Below are 12,873 nucleotides of genomic sequence, written 5' to 3' on the forward strand. Positions count from 1 at the left end.
TATATATATATATATATATTTAATAAAACTTTTAAGGAAAAAGCCTTGGCCCTAATAAGGTTATTACTTATTAGTAAAACTTTTTAATCATTGGAAAGAGATGAGACCAGATAATGAGGCAGACTCTAGGCCTGTCAGGCCTCTAAGACTGTGAACCTTAAACCTGAGTGTGCATCACAGTGAGAGTCACTCACAGAGCTTGTTTCCCAATTTTGGGGCCTTATTCCTGGAGTCAAGGAAATAGTAGATATGATCTGGGGTCTAAGAACTTGTGTTTCTAACACAATCTTAGAATATTCTGATACTTCTAGCTCAGAGACCATATTTGGAGTAGCACATACCCCACATTCAGCCAGTGAGAGAAGTAGGGAATCAAGAATAGCTTGGGAAATTCGCTAGTGATGATACCATTCACTGGGATAAAGAACTAATGTTCATTTTGAACACAAGATGTATGCATTTCTGCAAGTCATCTAGGAGGAAATATCTAGTAGCTAGTTACATGTGGAAATCTAGAGCTCAGTTGAAGATGTCTGGCTTCCAATTAGCATGGTGACAGTAACTGAAGACATGGGAATAGATGACTCACCCAGAGAGAGTGGCAAGTCTGAGAATGTAAAAGAGTCTAAGACAAAAACCTAAGGAGGATCACCACTTATGAAGCAGACAGAGGAAGAAGAGGAGCCTGATCATACTAGAGAAAAGTCATAAGCCTAATGGAAGGCAAGGGAAAAGGGTTTGAAGAATCCAACAAACTTCTAATTCAAGATGGCAAACCAAGTATTCAGTTTATTACCTCTCCCTCCAGTTACAACATTGAAATTTGAGCAAAGCAACAATAGCATTAATAAGAGAAAAATAAATAGAACAAAGAAAAAATAGTATATTTCTAAAACATGGAAAATGTATAGAATAGCAACTAATACATTTATCCATTAATGAATTTTTATTGAGTATACTGAGGACAGGTTGTAGAGTTGAATAAGGGAAAAAAATCCCTTCTCAAGGCCTTACAATGAAAATTTAACAGTTTTTTTTAAATTTCATATTCTATAGATATTTCCTCTGTGCTTTTGCTTCTTATTGAAATAAAAAGTAATTGGTAAACTTACCTAGGAACAAGTCAACTGGCCAAGAGCTTTTTTAAACCCCACATACCAGGACCCCAACACAGATGCATGGAATTAGAATCCTTGAGGTTAATTTTCTGAAATAGGTGATTGTTGATGTATAGTAAGAGTTGAAAAAGATGGTAGTAAAATTAAATCCCTAGTCGAACTAAAATTTTTTATTGTTGGATGCTTAAGTTTCAATTTCTTTACCTTTGAGATATATTTATTTAATTTCATGGTGGATTATTAGTTGTTTTGCCTTAGAGTTATATGATTGTAATTTCTGCCTTTCTTGCAATCTTATTTTTCAGAACATGTTTCCCTCCTCTTCTAATAGTTACATGCCTATTCAAGTTACCTTTTTGTAATAAGGTTGGATATAAACAGAGGGGGAAAAGCCTTGAATATTTTCCTTCTATACTTAGAATATGGTTTCTCAACCTCAGTGTTAATATTTTGGACTGAACCAGCATTTGTTGTGGGAGATGATCCTGTGCATTGTAGGATGTGTAGCAGCATTGCTTGTCTCTCCCCACTAGGTGCCAGTAGTGTGTTCCTAGTTGTGACAACTGAAAATATCTCCAAACATTGCTAAATGTCCTTGGGAAGTGAAGGAAGGGGCAAAGGGATCAAAATCACCTCAGGTTTAGAGCCAATTATTTAGAAGATTGATTTTTAGTGTTTGGTTATGACCCCCTTCCCCCCCCCAAAAAAAGCCTCAAATTACCACATAAATATAGTATTTACTGTTATTAGTCTCTATTTTGCTTATTCTAAATAGCAGTATTTAGCTTAATGCCTGTAAAACTTGTTTTTCTTCAATAAAAATTTTGTTTGTTAAAAATGTCAAAACATCAATATTATCAAACAACTTTGAAATAGCCTTTCTTGTTTCTGTAAACAGAAGTCATATAGATTTAAACTACCCTACCTGGGTGTATTTTATTACTGCATTTTAGACTGTATTTGTGTCTTTGTAACATGTGGAAACAAGTTAAAGTTTTCAAAACAATGAGAGTTTTCTAAATATTGAGTGACAAGGATGATTTCAAATAAAAAGAAACTATATCAGTGATAGACCATATGTAGCCTCTTGGTGGCGCTGTTAGATCTTACAAAATGATACCTTGGCTCTAAAAGATGCAGCCCTTGATGTATTGTGCTTTTCAGAATATGTAGTTTAAGTTCAGTGAAATAAACCATTTCTAGAGGATGCAGTTTCCATGGAAAGATTGTTGTACTGTCACTCACAGGCTGTGATAGCTGTATCCCCACAATTTGTTGTAGGCCAGGTTGACCCTAAAGTAAGGTTTGCAGGCAATGGCAGGGTGTAATTACCCAAACAAAAAGATACAGATACAGTATGTCAACCTCTCTAATGACCACAACATTTTCTTGCCCAGTAATCTGTAACAAAAAGCCACATAAACGATCAGGTTGTGCTTAAGTGCGATGCTAAAGAAAAACTTGGTGGTACAAAAATTATTCCAGTCAATTGAGTGGAAATGACAGGGAATAATACAAAGTTATGTCTTCTAGGGAGATGTGTGTTTGGAATGTCACCAATGGACAGTGCGTGGAGAAGGCCACACTTCCTTACACGCACACTGCCATCTGTGTAAGTACATTCAGAACATTTCAGGATTGCAACTCATTTAGAACATTTGCAATACACATATTTAAAGGCATATCTTTGTAGAATATTATTTTCTTTAACACTTTGTCATGAGAGTAAAATATTGGTAATCCTCCACTATTTTGGCATTCTTCTTTCTCAAAAGCTGTTGTTCAATGAAAATTGTTTTCCCTAATTCTTTTATTTCTGTATGTTATCTTTGAAAGACTATTTTTGTATTTTTCCTTACTGACACTCACAAAACATACATGGACACATGTAAAGAAGTCATTTTAAATGATTCAGTTTAAATGACACACTATTTTATAAAGCAGTAAAAGGATTTTTCCCTCATTTTCCATTGTTCTTAATTTCTGAAGTTTTACTTATAAAAAGAGAATAAGAGGCATAGCCATCACGTTTATAACCACTTCCTAATGTATTATTATCTATCTATTTATTGTTTTTTTTTTTAATTGCTGGGGATAGAACTGAGAGCCTCATACATGCTAGGCAATTGTTCTACCACTGAACTATATTCCCAGCCCCACTTCCCAATTTTTAAAACAGATTCTGGCTTTTGGGGGATGGGTTCCATTGGTGTGAACAGTCTTCTACATGTCACCCATTGCTTTAAATATTGATACCTGGCTTTGCAGTAGCCACAAACTCTTTTCTATTCTTTTGGGGCCAAAACTCTGCACATTAAGAAAGTTCATTAAAGGTACAGTTTATTTATCTTTTATAAAAAAACATTTCTAAAACCTATTTGGCACAAGAATTTCTCAAATGCTCTTCAAATACTTTTATTTCTTATCAACACGTAGCAGTATTGCTAGATTAAAGATCATTTTTTACTTTGAATTTCATTTGTACAGTATTATCACTGCTCATTCCGGATGACAGGAGAAGGCTGGCTTCTGTGCTGTGGAGAGTATCAAGATATCCTTATAATTGATGCCAAAACTTTGGCTGTCATTAACACTTTCACATCATCTCAGTCTCCTGATTGGATCAACTGCATGTGCATTGTTCATTCCATGAGAATTCAAGGTAATAGTTGGGTATTGTACATTGCTAAGAGATTGCATGTAATTCATCTACTTTTGAATTATTTGTTAAATTATTGGGCAAAAGTCCAGAGTGCTTTTTACATTTTCTTGTTAGTAGAGATATTTCTGTAAGTTAGATCAAGACAAACTGAGAACACCTACTCCAGTGGGTCATTAGAAAGTCAGGAAGATGTTAAGATAAGTGGAGAAAGGAGGTTTCTGTCACCTAGTTCTGTGTGGTATGTTAAGAATAATGGGCAGTATTTTGTCTTGCTGTATTTTCTGGATGTTATGCTGAGCAAGACAGAAGAAAATGAAAACTGGCTCCTCCGCTTATTTCTAAAATAAGAAGTTTGAATACTACCAACTTATAATTGATAATATGGTTCTTCTATTAGTGGTATTCTCCTTATACATAGGGACCACTTTGAAGTTTTAAAGCAAATTTGGAACATGGTATGAAATGTCAATTTTTTACTTAAGAAAAACACCAAGTGAGTTATGGCACTGTCCAGCTTATATGTGATCTTTGTTCATTTTACAGAAGATTCTCTCTTGGTGGTATCAGTAACTGGTGAGCTCAAAGTATGGGATCTCTCCTCATCTATCAATAGCATTCAGGTTGGCTTGGTATCTACTATCTTTTCTCCAATTTTAAGTATATTTAGTGAAACTTTTAAATTATTATGGTATTGCATGTTCACAGTTAAAAGTTTAAATGATGTAGAAGTATATAAATTTTATTTCCATCTACTTCCCCCATCCATCTTCCCAGGGATGGGCATCAGTATGGTTGAATTACACCCTTCCAACTTTTCTCCTTCCAAATGTTTTTATGTATACACTGATGTGCATACTACACACGGAGAGATTATGTTTTTAATTAAAAAAAATTATAGCAGAATATCTTTCTGTCCCTTATAGCAGAAGATTCTCTTTTTCTGGGTGTGTGAATAGTACAAGGAGGTGGCCATGAACAACTGTGGGTTTTGTCCCCAGGAGTCCAGCATGACACCTCTTTCTGGCATCAGACTATGAGTTGAAGTAATGAACAAAGGAAGGGACATTGTGTTCATGTTTGTGACAGTATTGTTTAGGCCTTCCAAGGGGTGCTAGGGTCTCTTTAGGAATTTTGAGGTTGAAGAAGCCTAGGAATTGTTAGTATACTGAGGTCAAGAAACGTACACCCCACCCAGCATTATTGGTATTCTCCTTATACACAGGCATCACTTTGAAATTTTAAAGCAAATTTGAGAGCCTTGTTTCCCATCTGAATACTAACCTGGAACAACTCTGCTTTATTTCTGAAATCAAATGAGATCAGGTGATCAGGGTGGTATGTCTGTGAACAATTGAGAGCCTTGTAGTCTGTGTTCATTGTTGGCTACTTTTGTGTCACTTTCAAAGCACTTCATTTATTTTTTAATATTTTGGTAATTAAGGTACTGCAGGTTTGTAGAAATTGTTTACAATTTTTGTTTGATCTCTCTGCCATATCTGAATATCAGTAACTTTATTTTCTCCACATCCAGAATGGTTCCCCAGAGAGTTTGTTGAGTGATAATATAAAATAAGTCTTTGAATCCAAGTGGATTTCCTGCTCACAGATTCTTTTTAAAGGAAACTTCTTAGTTCAAAACACTGAAATGCAAACTAGGGTACTTTTACTTTTATAATGGTATGGTCTACTTCAAGTATATGGTCAAATATAAATTTCTAAAAATTAAAACTAAAATGTTTTTCTTTCATTTTCAAGGAAAAGCAAGTTGTCTATGAAAAAGAATCCAAGTTTCTTGACTCTTTGAACTGCCAGACAATACGATTTTGTACATATACTGAGAGACTTCTGTTGGTGGTGTTTTCTAAATGTTGGAAGGTAGTATTAAATAACATAATAAATAAATAGCAGTGATGTACAAATGTAGTTTTGTTCATGACAATATTTATAAAGTATGATTTATATATAATACGAATTTTTATAATAATATTGCAAGAGTGTAGAATGACTTGTCTTTCATGACTGATTAATTTTCAACTCTTTTTTAGCCACTTTGTTTTCTACGATATTATTATATATGTCATAGTATATTCTAATTTTATGAATAGAAAATCATAGTTATAATGACTATCTCTAAATTATTTTTAAATGTTGATGTCTGCACTTCGGAATTAAAAAGAAAACTAAAACATTTTATCTACAGAGATTAAACCTTAGTTTTAGATTTTTTTTTCTTTCTCTGTTACTACATTTGCTTCTAGGGAATATACATTCTTTTCTTGTGAATATATTGACTGAAGCCTGCAAGAGGAAAGCTAAGTTTTTCTTTGCGTCATTTTCTCGCACCCTTCTTTTCTTTACTGTTACACATAACTGGCTCAATGAACAGAACTATATTGTCTTACTTGTATGGTGATGATATATTTTTGAACAAAGATTTAAAGAACATTGTGTAACAAAGGATTTCTGCTATATAAATTTGCAAATGTTAAACCTACAATAGTCATGGAAAGAATCAAATTGTTTTGAAATTTAGGATTTGAGGTTTGTTCATTTAATAAACACATTCTGGAATGAGACAACCAAATAAACTTCATCCTCAGAAACCTATGTTAGGATGCATGTGGAAAAAAAAATAAGTGCTAATAAAATATAATCTTGAACCATGAGTAAAAATTAATATGTTGTTTCATTATGACTGTCATTCTAGGTTTATGATTATTGTGATTTTTCCCTTTTGTGGACTGAAGTTAGTAGAAATGGGCAGTTCTTTGCTGGTGGAGAGGTGCTTGCTGCTCACAGAATCCTCATCTGGACAGAAGATGGTCACAGTTATATTTATCAGCTGCTGAACAGGTGGGCTCAGATGGGAGCAGCATACAAAACATTCAGGTAGAAAATGAACTTTGGGAGGTTTATTATGGAGAAATCCCTGCATGCTGCCCATGATCAAAAACCAGAACAAAACAACTTTGGCACTAGAAGATTTACTCTGGGTTTGGTAGGCTTCAGCCTTTGTACAAAACAGCAGGGGATGAAGGAATGAGATTAACCATGTATAACTTGTACAGCTGGTGCTGGGTTTTCAAAAAGTCACTTGTAATTATTAACCCAACATTTTCTAACTAGAGTTTAGAAACTTGAATGGTACCATCCGGCTTTTGAAAATGGGAGGGGGGAAAAAACAAATAAAGAACTGCAAATTTCTAAAGTTTGCTTCTCATTTTTGTGATATAGTGGCCTTTCAAAAAGCATATACCCTGCTGATGGAAGAGTGCTTAAAGAGACCATTTATCCTCATTTACTGTGCTCTACTTCTGTGGAGGAAAACAAGGTAACGTAAGAAAAGAGTGGCTACCTCCAATCTGTTTCATTCGGTTTCTTAGATGAGTGAGTGTTGCTTTGTTTGTAACAGAATCATCCTTGAAAAAATTAACTTGAATCATCACATGAAGTTGTTAATGAGAAAATCGTGTTTTATTGTTAATGGCTACTGAAGAGAAACCTTGGTGCTTAAAAATCTAGATGTACAATAGATTATAAAAATAAAAAATATTTTTATGTCTCATTAAGCAACACCTATTTATCATAGGCAAATTATAAATGTTGAAGAAAATAAAGGAGATTAAAATTCTAATTCCACTACCATAAATATGTACTGTTTAAAATTTTAAAATTTCGTTTTATGTGTTTCTTTCTTGTAGTTGGATATGTTTCAAATATTTAGAAAACTTATGAGAATAGTACAATGATCACTTATATATCCTTTATCTATATTCAGCAGTTACTAACATCTTGTCACATTTATTCTCTCTCTCCACACACACATTCACCTACATTTTTTTCCTTTGACCATTTTGAAAAGATGGTTTGACAGAACATTGTTAACATTTTAATGTAACTACTCTAATTTTGAAATGTTATGAGATGATTTTAATCCTGATTTTTTAAAAACCATATATCAAGATCATTTTCACATATACTTAACTATTCTTATGAGTAAATTTTCTTGTTAAAATAAATATAATTATGATTTCTGGCAGAGAGTTGAGAATACAATTGTGAGCTTGATAGTTCACTAAATTATACCTTTGACACTCTAGGAAGTCTGAAAATCTAAGCAGTTATTTTATTTCAACGGTGGGTGTTCCTTCAAGTGATTTTTTTTAAACCTCTGGTCTTGGTCATCAGTTAATTATCCAAAAAGGTATTTCATAGAGGGAGGAAGAGTTTTGAATTATTGATGTGTCAACCAAGAAAGCATGCTTTTTGCAGAATGACGGTTTGCTTAATTAGACAGCAGGGCTGTTGGAAATCCTGTAGTTCAGAGATTGTCCTTTTATTATATTGGTGAAAAGTTTTGTTTCCAAAACTTGATTAAGAAGCTGTGAAGCCAAAATTTATAAACCCAAATGCCACTGGAGCATAGATAAACTTTAGAATTATAGCATATATTAGGGGATGATTTAAAAATTATTTGTTAGCAGCAATAGAACCGTTTCCTTTTTGTTTTGTTCTTGTTGTTTTGCTGTTTATCACGAAAGCAGCACTGTTGGTTACTCAGGAATGCATTTTCAGTTATTTTAAAGGGCATGTGCTTTCCTCCAGTTTAGCTCCAGAGTATATTTTTATACAGTACAGTTTTCTCTAGAAGCCAAGTATAAGTCATACCCTTCAGAAGCTTCTAGTCTACTGCAAATACCAATGTTATACATAACAGTTTAAAACACAATTTAAGAAAACTAATGGGAAGCTACATTGCCGTGTTTCTCAAAATGTAAATGTATGGGTCTTCTACCAATAATTCTTAGAGAATCATAATTGCTTCTGTATCTTTAATGTGGGATGGGCTTAAAAGTCAGTGAAATATGAGTAGTGTAACCTAAAACTGAAGGACATTGATCACCCATCCTTAGACTCTTGCTTGTCCTTTATCCATTAAATAAGTTAAAGCAGAGTGTTATCCTCCTTGTTCAGACACTACCAGGATTCACTAAATATAATACTTCTTAGTCTTTCATGTAATTAGGAGGCAATGAAGGCATGTGGTAGAATTGAAAAGATGAGTTTGAGAGATACGTGAACCTAGAAAAAAAGTTTGCTCTGTAAATATATAGTTTTTATTATACTTGTTTTGGGGAGTGATACCTTAGAATTAAATCTGGAGGTTTGGCAGTCACATGTTGCCTTGGTAATACATGTGAACAATTGCCTCTTGTCTTTTGGCCAAGATCAAGTGTTATACCTGTGAACATATCTTGCAAGACTGGGAATCCACCCTTACTTCCTGTAGCTTTCTGAGGATACTCCCAGCTTTCATTTCACAGTTGGTGATTGCTCAGACCCATGGGCAAAGTTCCTGACCATTAAGGAACTCTAGCTCTTCTGGATTAGCTGAAAAGGAAGGTTGCAGGCCATGGTGGAGGTAGCTGGGATAGAAACACCCTGAGGATGGCAGATAAGGAATTTGGGTGCATGAACTAAAAGGGATGATGACAGATAAAATTTTTTTACTTGTTCTTTTTAGTTATACATGACAGTTGAATGTGTTTTGGCGTATTATACATACATGGGGCATAACTTATTCTAATTAGGATCCTATTCTTGTGGTTGCACATGATGCAAAGTTACCCTGGTTGTGATTTCAAATACAAGGCTAGGAAGGTTAAGTCCCATTAATTCTACTGTCCTTCCTATTCCTCTCCCTCCTCCCTACTCTTCATTTCCCTTCATTTAATCCCATAGACTTCTAGATACATAAACTTTTATTGCATCATTATTATTATCAAGCACATACATTGCCTCATCCATTTCAATGGCCACTAAGACCCCATTTTGAAACTATAGGTCAGATAAGTTAATTCCCAGGTTTTGAACCCAGGTGGTTTAGCTTTAGATTCTTATAATACGTTTTTGGAATACGTTTGTCATTTTGTTTGAGGAAAGGATAAGAATGGTTAATATCTATTGAGTATGTACCGAGTGCCAGACATCATTCTAAGCACCTTATCTTTTTCCACTCCTTATTTCTCACATAATCCCATATAGTAAATGCTTTTATTAGACCTTTTATTACACAGTTAGGGATACTGAGACAAGAGAAGTTGGGTAAATTGTTTAAATTAAGTAAGTTACTCTTTTAATAGAATTACTATGTGGTAAAACTCATTAGAATCCTCGAAGCTGTCCCCAGAATATATACTATTAGTGAATATATTTTATTACCTCTTAGAGGATGATTCTGGGATCTGAAATGAAAATGGTGGTCTTGGGTGAACAGCAGAACTAGAGAGGGAACTATTGGGAAGAAGGAAGGCCAAGGGGTCAAGGGTTGGATATGCCCAGCTGAGGAATGGCAATATGGAATGTGAGGGGGGTAGAGGGGATGGCAGCCCCAGGGAACTTGCCTGGTGGAGGGGATGGCAACCCCAGGGAACTCTGCCTGCAGGAGCAGAGCACAGTTTGAAGTAAGCTGTGCTGCCACCAATGTGGGTAACTCAACCACATTCTCTGGAGTTTCATTTACATATCAAAACATTAAAGAAGTTGGAGTAATCAATTCTAAATTTCCTAAAAGGCTCCCAGAGAGTTTGAATAGTCAATTTATCCAAATTTTATTAACATCATTTCTCACAGCTACAGAAATCATGACTGTGGGACAAAAAAGACCTCAAAATGCCCTCTGAATCCTGTTGGTCTGACTTCATTGGAACTGTTTTCAAAAGTACTGTCATTTCTAGAGACTATCTTGGTTGTATGGCCTTGAATTGTTTCTTATTTCCTGTGTCTTAGTTTTGTAACAGTGATAACAACAATATGTCTTAGCTTTTTAAAAATATTTTAATTGCAAATAGATTTTTTACTTTATTTGTTTATTCATATGTGGTGCTGAGGATCAAACCCAGGGTCTCACACATGCTAGACAAGCACTCTACCACTGAGCCATGTTTTGTAAGGGCTAAATAAATTTTGGTTTTTAATATTCTTTGAAGATACATTATAGAATTTTCTACTCTTATGCCTACATCTAAACGTAAAAGCCTATATTTTCTGTCTAGGTGCCATCACTCTCTAATACTTTTAAAATTCTGACACCAGCAATTGTCTTTCTTTTCAGGATGCCTTTTATTTGTACATCAAAAGAGGTTGTCGGTTTTGTTTTTCTAATCACTTAATCATTGTGATCTCTGTGTGTAATCTCTATATACAAGCTTGCCCTAAGAAGAGCTGCCCTGTGCCAAGGCACTAGGGAGATTCTAGACATATTCACTAGGGAAAGTACATCTTTAAGAGCGTTTTGCCTGATATTCATGTACTCTGTTTCAGCAAAATTATGATTTTATATATATATATATATATATATATAAAATTAATTATAATATAATATTATATTTATAATATAATATAATATTATAATATTATATAATTATAATATTATAATATAATATTATAATATTATATAATTATAATATATATATTAATATATATATAATCATAATTAATAATTATAACATAATGTATAATAAACATAATGTGTATAATGCATATTATACATATACCCAATATGTAATATGTATTATATATTATGGAATTTTTTTGTGGCAACTTTGGGAGATTTGAAATTATGCATGTTAAATCTAAAAACTGGTCAACAGAAAGTAAAAAGCATACTAATAACACAAAAGTGCCATATAAACATTAATTGATGCTGTTTTAACTGACACTGAGAATCATAGGGACCCTAAACAGATCAGGTCTCCTGAGTGGACAGTATGGGCTCCTGAGTTAGAATTACTAGACTGCAGGCCCATTGCTATATTCTTTACCTTAGGTGAATCACCCCCTCACTCCCTCATCTGTAAAGTGAGGACAATGATAGTGCCAACTTCACAGGATTATGCTGGGATTATATAATTGAATATGTGTAAAGCCCCTTATCAGTAACATGTGCAAATAACAGTATGTGTAATATGCTATTATGGTTTGGGTGTAAGGTAGCTCTGGAAAGCTCACATGTGAGACAATGCAAGTAATTTGAGAGAAGAAATTTATGGGTTATGAGAGCCTTAACCCAATCAGTGAATTAGTCACCTGATGGGATTAATTGAGTGGTGACTTCTCTCTCTCTCTGCTTTCTGATCATCATGTGAGCTGCTTACCTCTCCAACATTCTTCTATCTTGTTGTTCTGCCTCACCTGGAGACTTGAGGAATAAAGCTGACTAGCTATGGATTGATACCTCTGGGGCTATGAGCCTCAAATAAACTTCATCCTCTATAGTTGTTCTGGTTGGGTTCATTTAGTCACAGCAGTGAAAAAACTGACTAAAACATATACATATGAAATATAGTCAAAAAGTTTACTCCTACCAACTCTCTGAAGTCTAGCTGATGACTTTGCTTCCTGTTTCATGAAGTTCTTTTTTGTCCTAAATCACAGATTATTTCATTTAATTCACTTGAAAATTCTGAAACAGTGGGAAATAAGTTGAAAAAATTTAGTTCAACTAGGGAGTTTTGTTCCACCTTTTGTAAACAGTGGCTACCTTTCTACAGTTAGAACATTTCCACATAAAATTTATTTATTTTTTTGTTTCGGCACAGAACCTTCCCTTTGTTATGGGCTACATGAATGAAAGGAAAGAGCCTTTTTATAAGGTACTTTTCTCTGGTGAAGTCTCAGGAAGGATTACTTTGTGGCACATCCCTGATGTTCCCATATCCAAGTTTGATGGTTCTCCTAGGGGTAAGACAGTTTCCTTTTCTTTCCTCACATGTTTTCTGAGTACTGATTTGTAATTAATTCAGTGTTTTTTGGGTTTTTTTTTTTTTTGAGCTGAATAACCTGAAGCTACATATTAAAAAATTCTCATGACCCACTATGTACTAAGTGCAACATAAAAGCAGGCATAAACATAAAGCTTATAGATTTAAACAATTCAACTAATATAATTCAAATTAATACCAATTGAATATAACAAGGAATGAATGTTGGCAACACGAATATGGATTAAGCTGTTATTCACAGCTTTTGAAAATATAATGTCTTGATAACATTTTACCTGTCCACTATGAATTGATAAACCACGTTTTCTAA

At 34.0% G+C, this 12,873-nt stretch overlaps 1 protein-coding gene across 4 annotated transcripts in view; it reads left to right on the top strand.

The window, feature by feature from the left end:
* LOC125613369 (WD repeat-containing protein 72) overlaps window positions 1–12,873 on the top strand; it is a 94,850-nt gene that overhangs the window by 30,391 nt on the left and 51,586 nt on the right. For 3 of the 4 annotated variants that reach the window (XM_048793535.1, XM_048793534.1, XM_048793537.1), the window contains exons 4-10: window positions 2,652–2,730; window positions 3,606–3,780; window positions 4,324–4,400; window positions 5,536–5,655; window positions 6,488–6,669; window positions 7,015–7,111; window positions 12,381–12,522. In XM_048793535.1, the coding sequence (XP_048649492.1) occupies window positions 2,652–2,730; window positions 3,606–3,780; window positions 4,324–4,400; window positions 5,536–5,655; window positions 6,488–6,669; window positions 7,015–7,111; window positions 12,381–12,522 (872 nt within the window). The remainder of the gene's footprint in view (window positions 1–2,651; window positions 2,731–3,605; window positions 3,781–4,323; window positions 4,401–5,535; window positions 5,656–6,487; window positions 6,670–7,014; window positions 7,112–12,380; window positions 12,523–12,873) is intronic. The other variant, XM_048793536.1, reaches the window with a different exon arrangement.

The sequence above is a fragment of the Marmota marmota genome, unplaced genomic scaffold (assembly GCF_001458135.2).
Source record: "Marmota marmota marmota unplaced genomic scaffold, marMar, whole genome shotgun sequence".
Classification (NCBI taxonomy): Eukaryota; Metazoa; Chordata; class Mammalia; order Rodentia; family Sciuridae; genus Marmota; species Marmota marmota.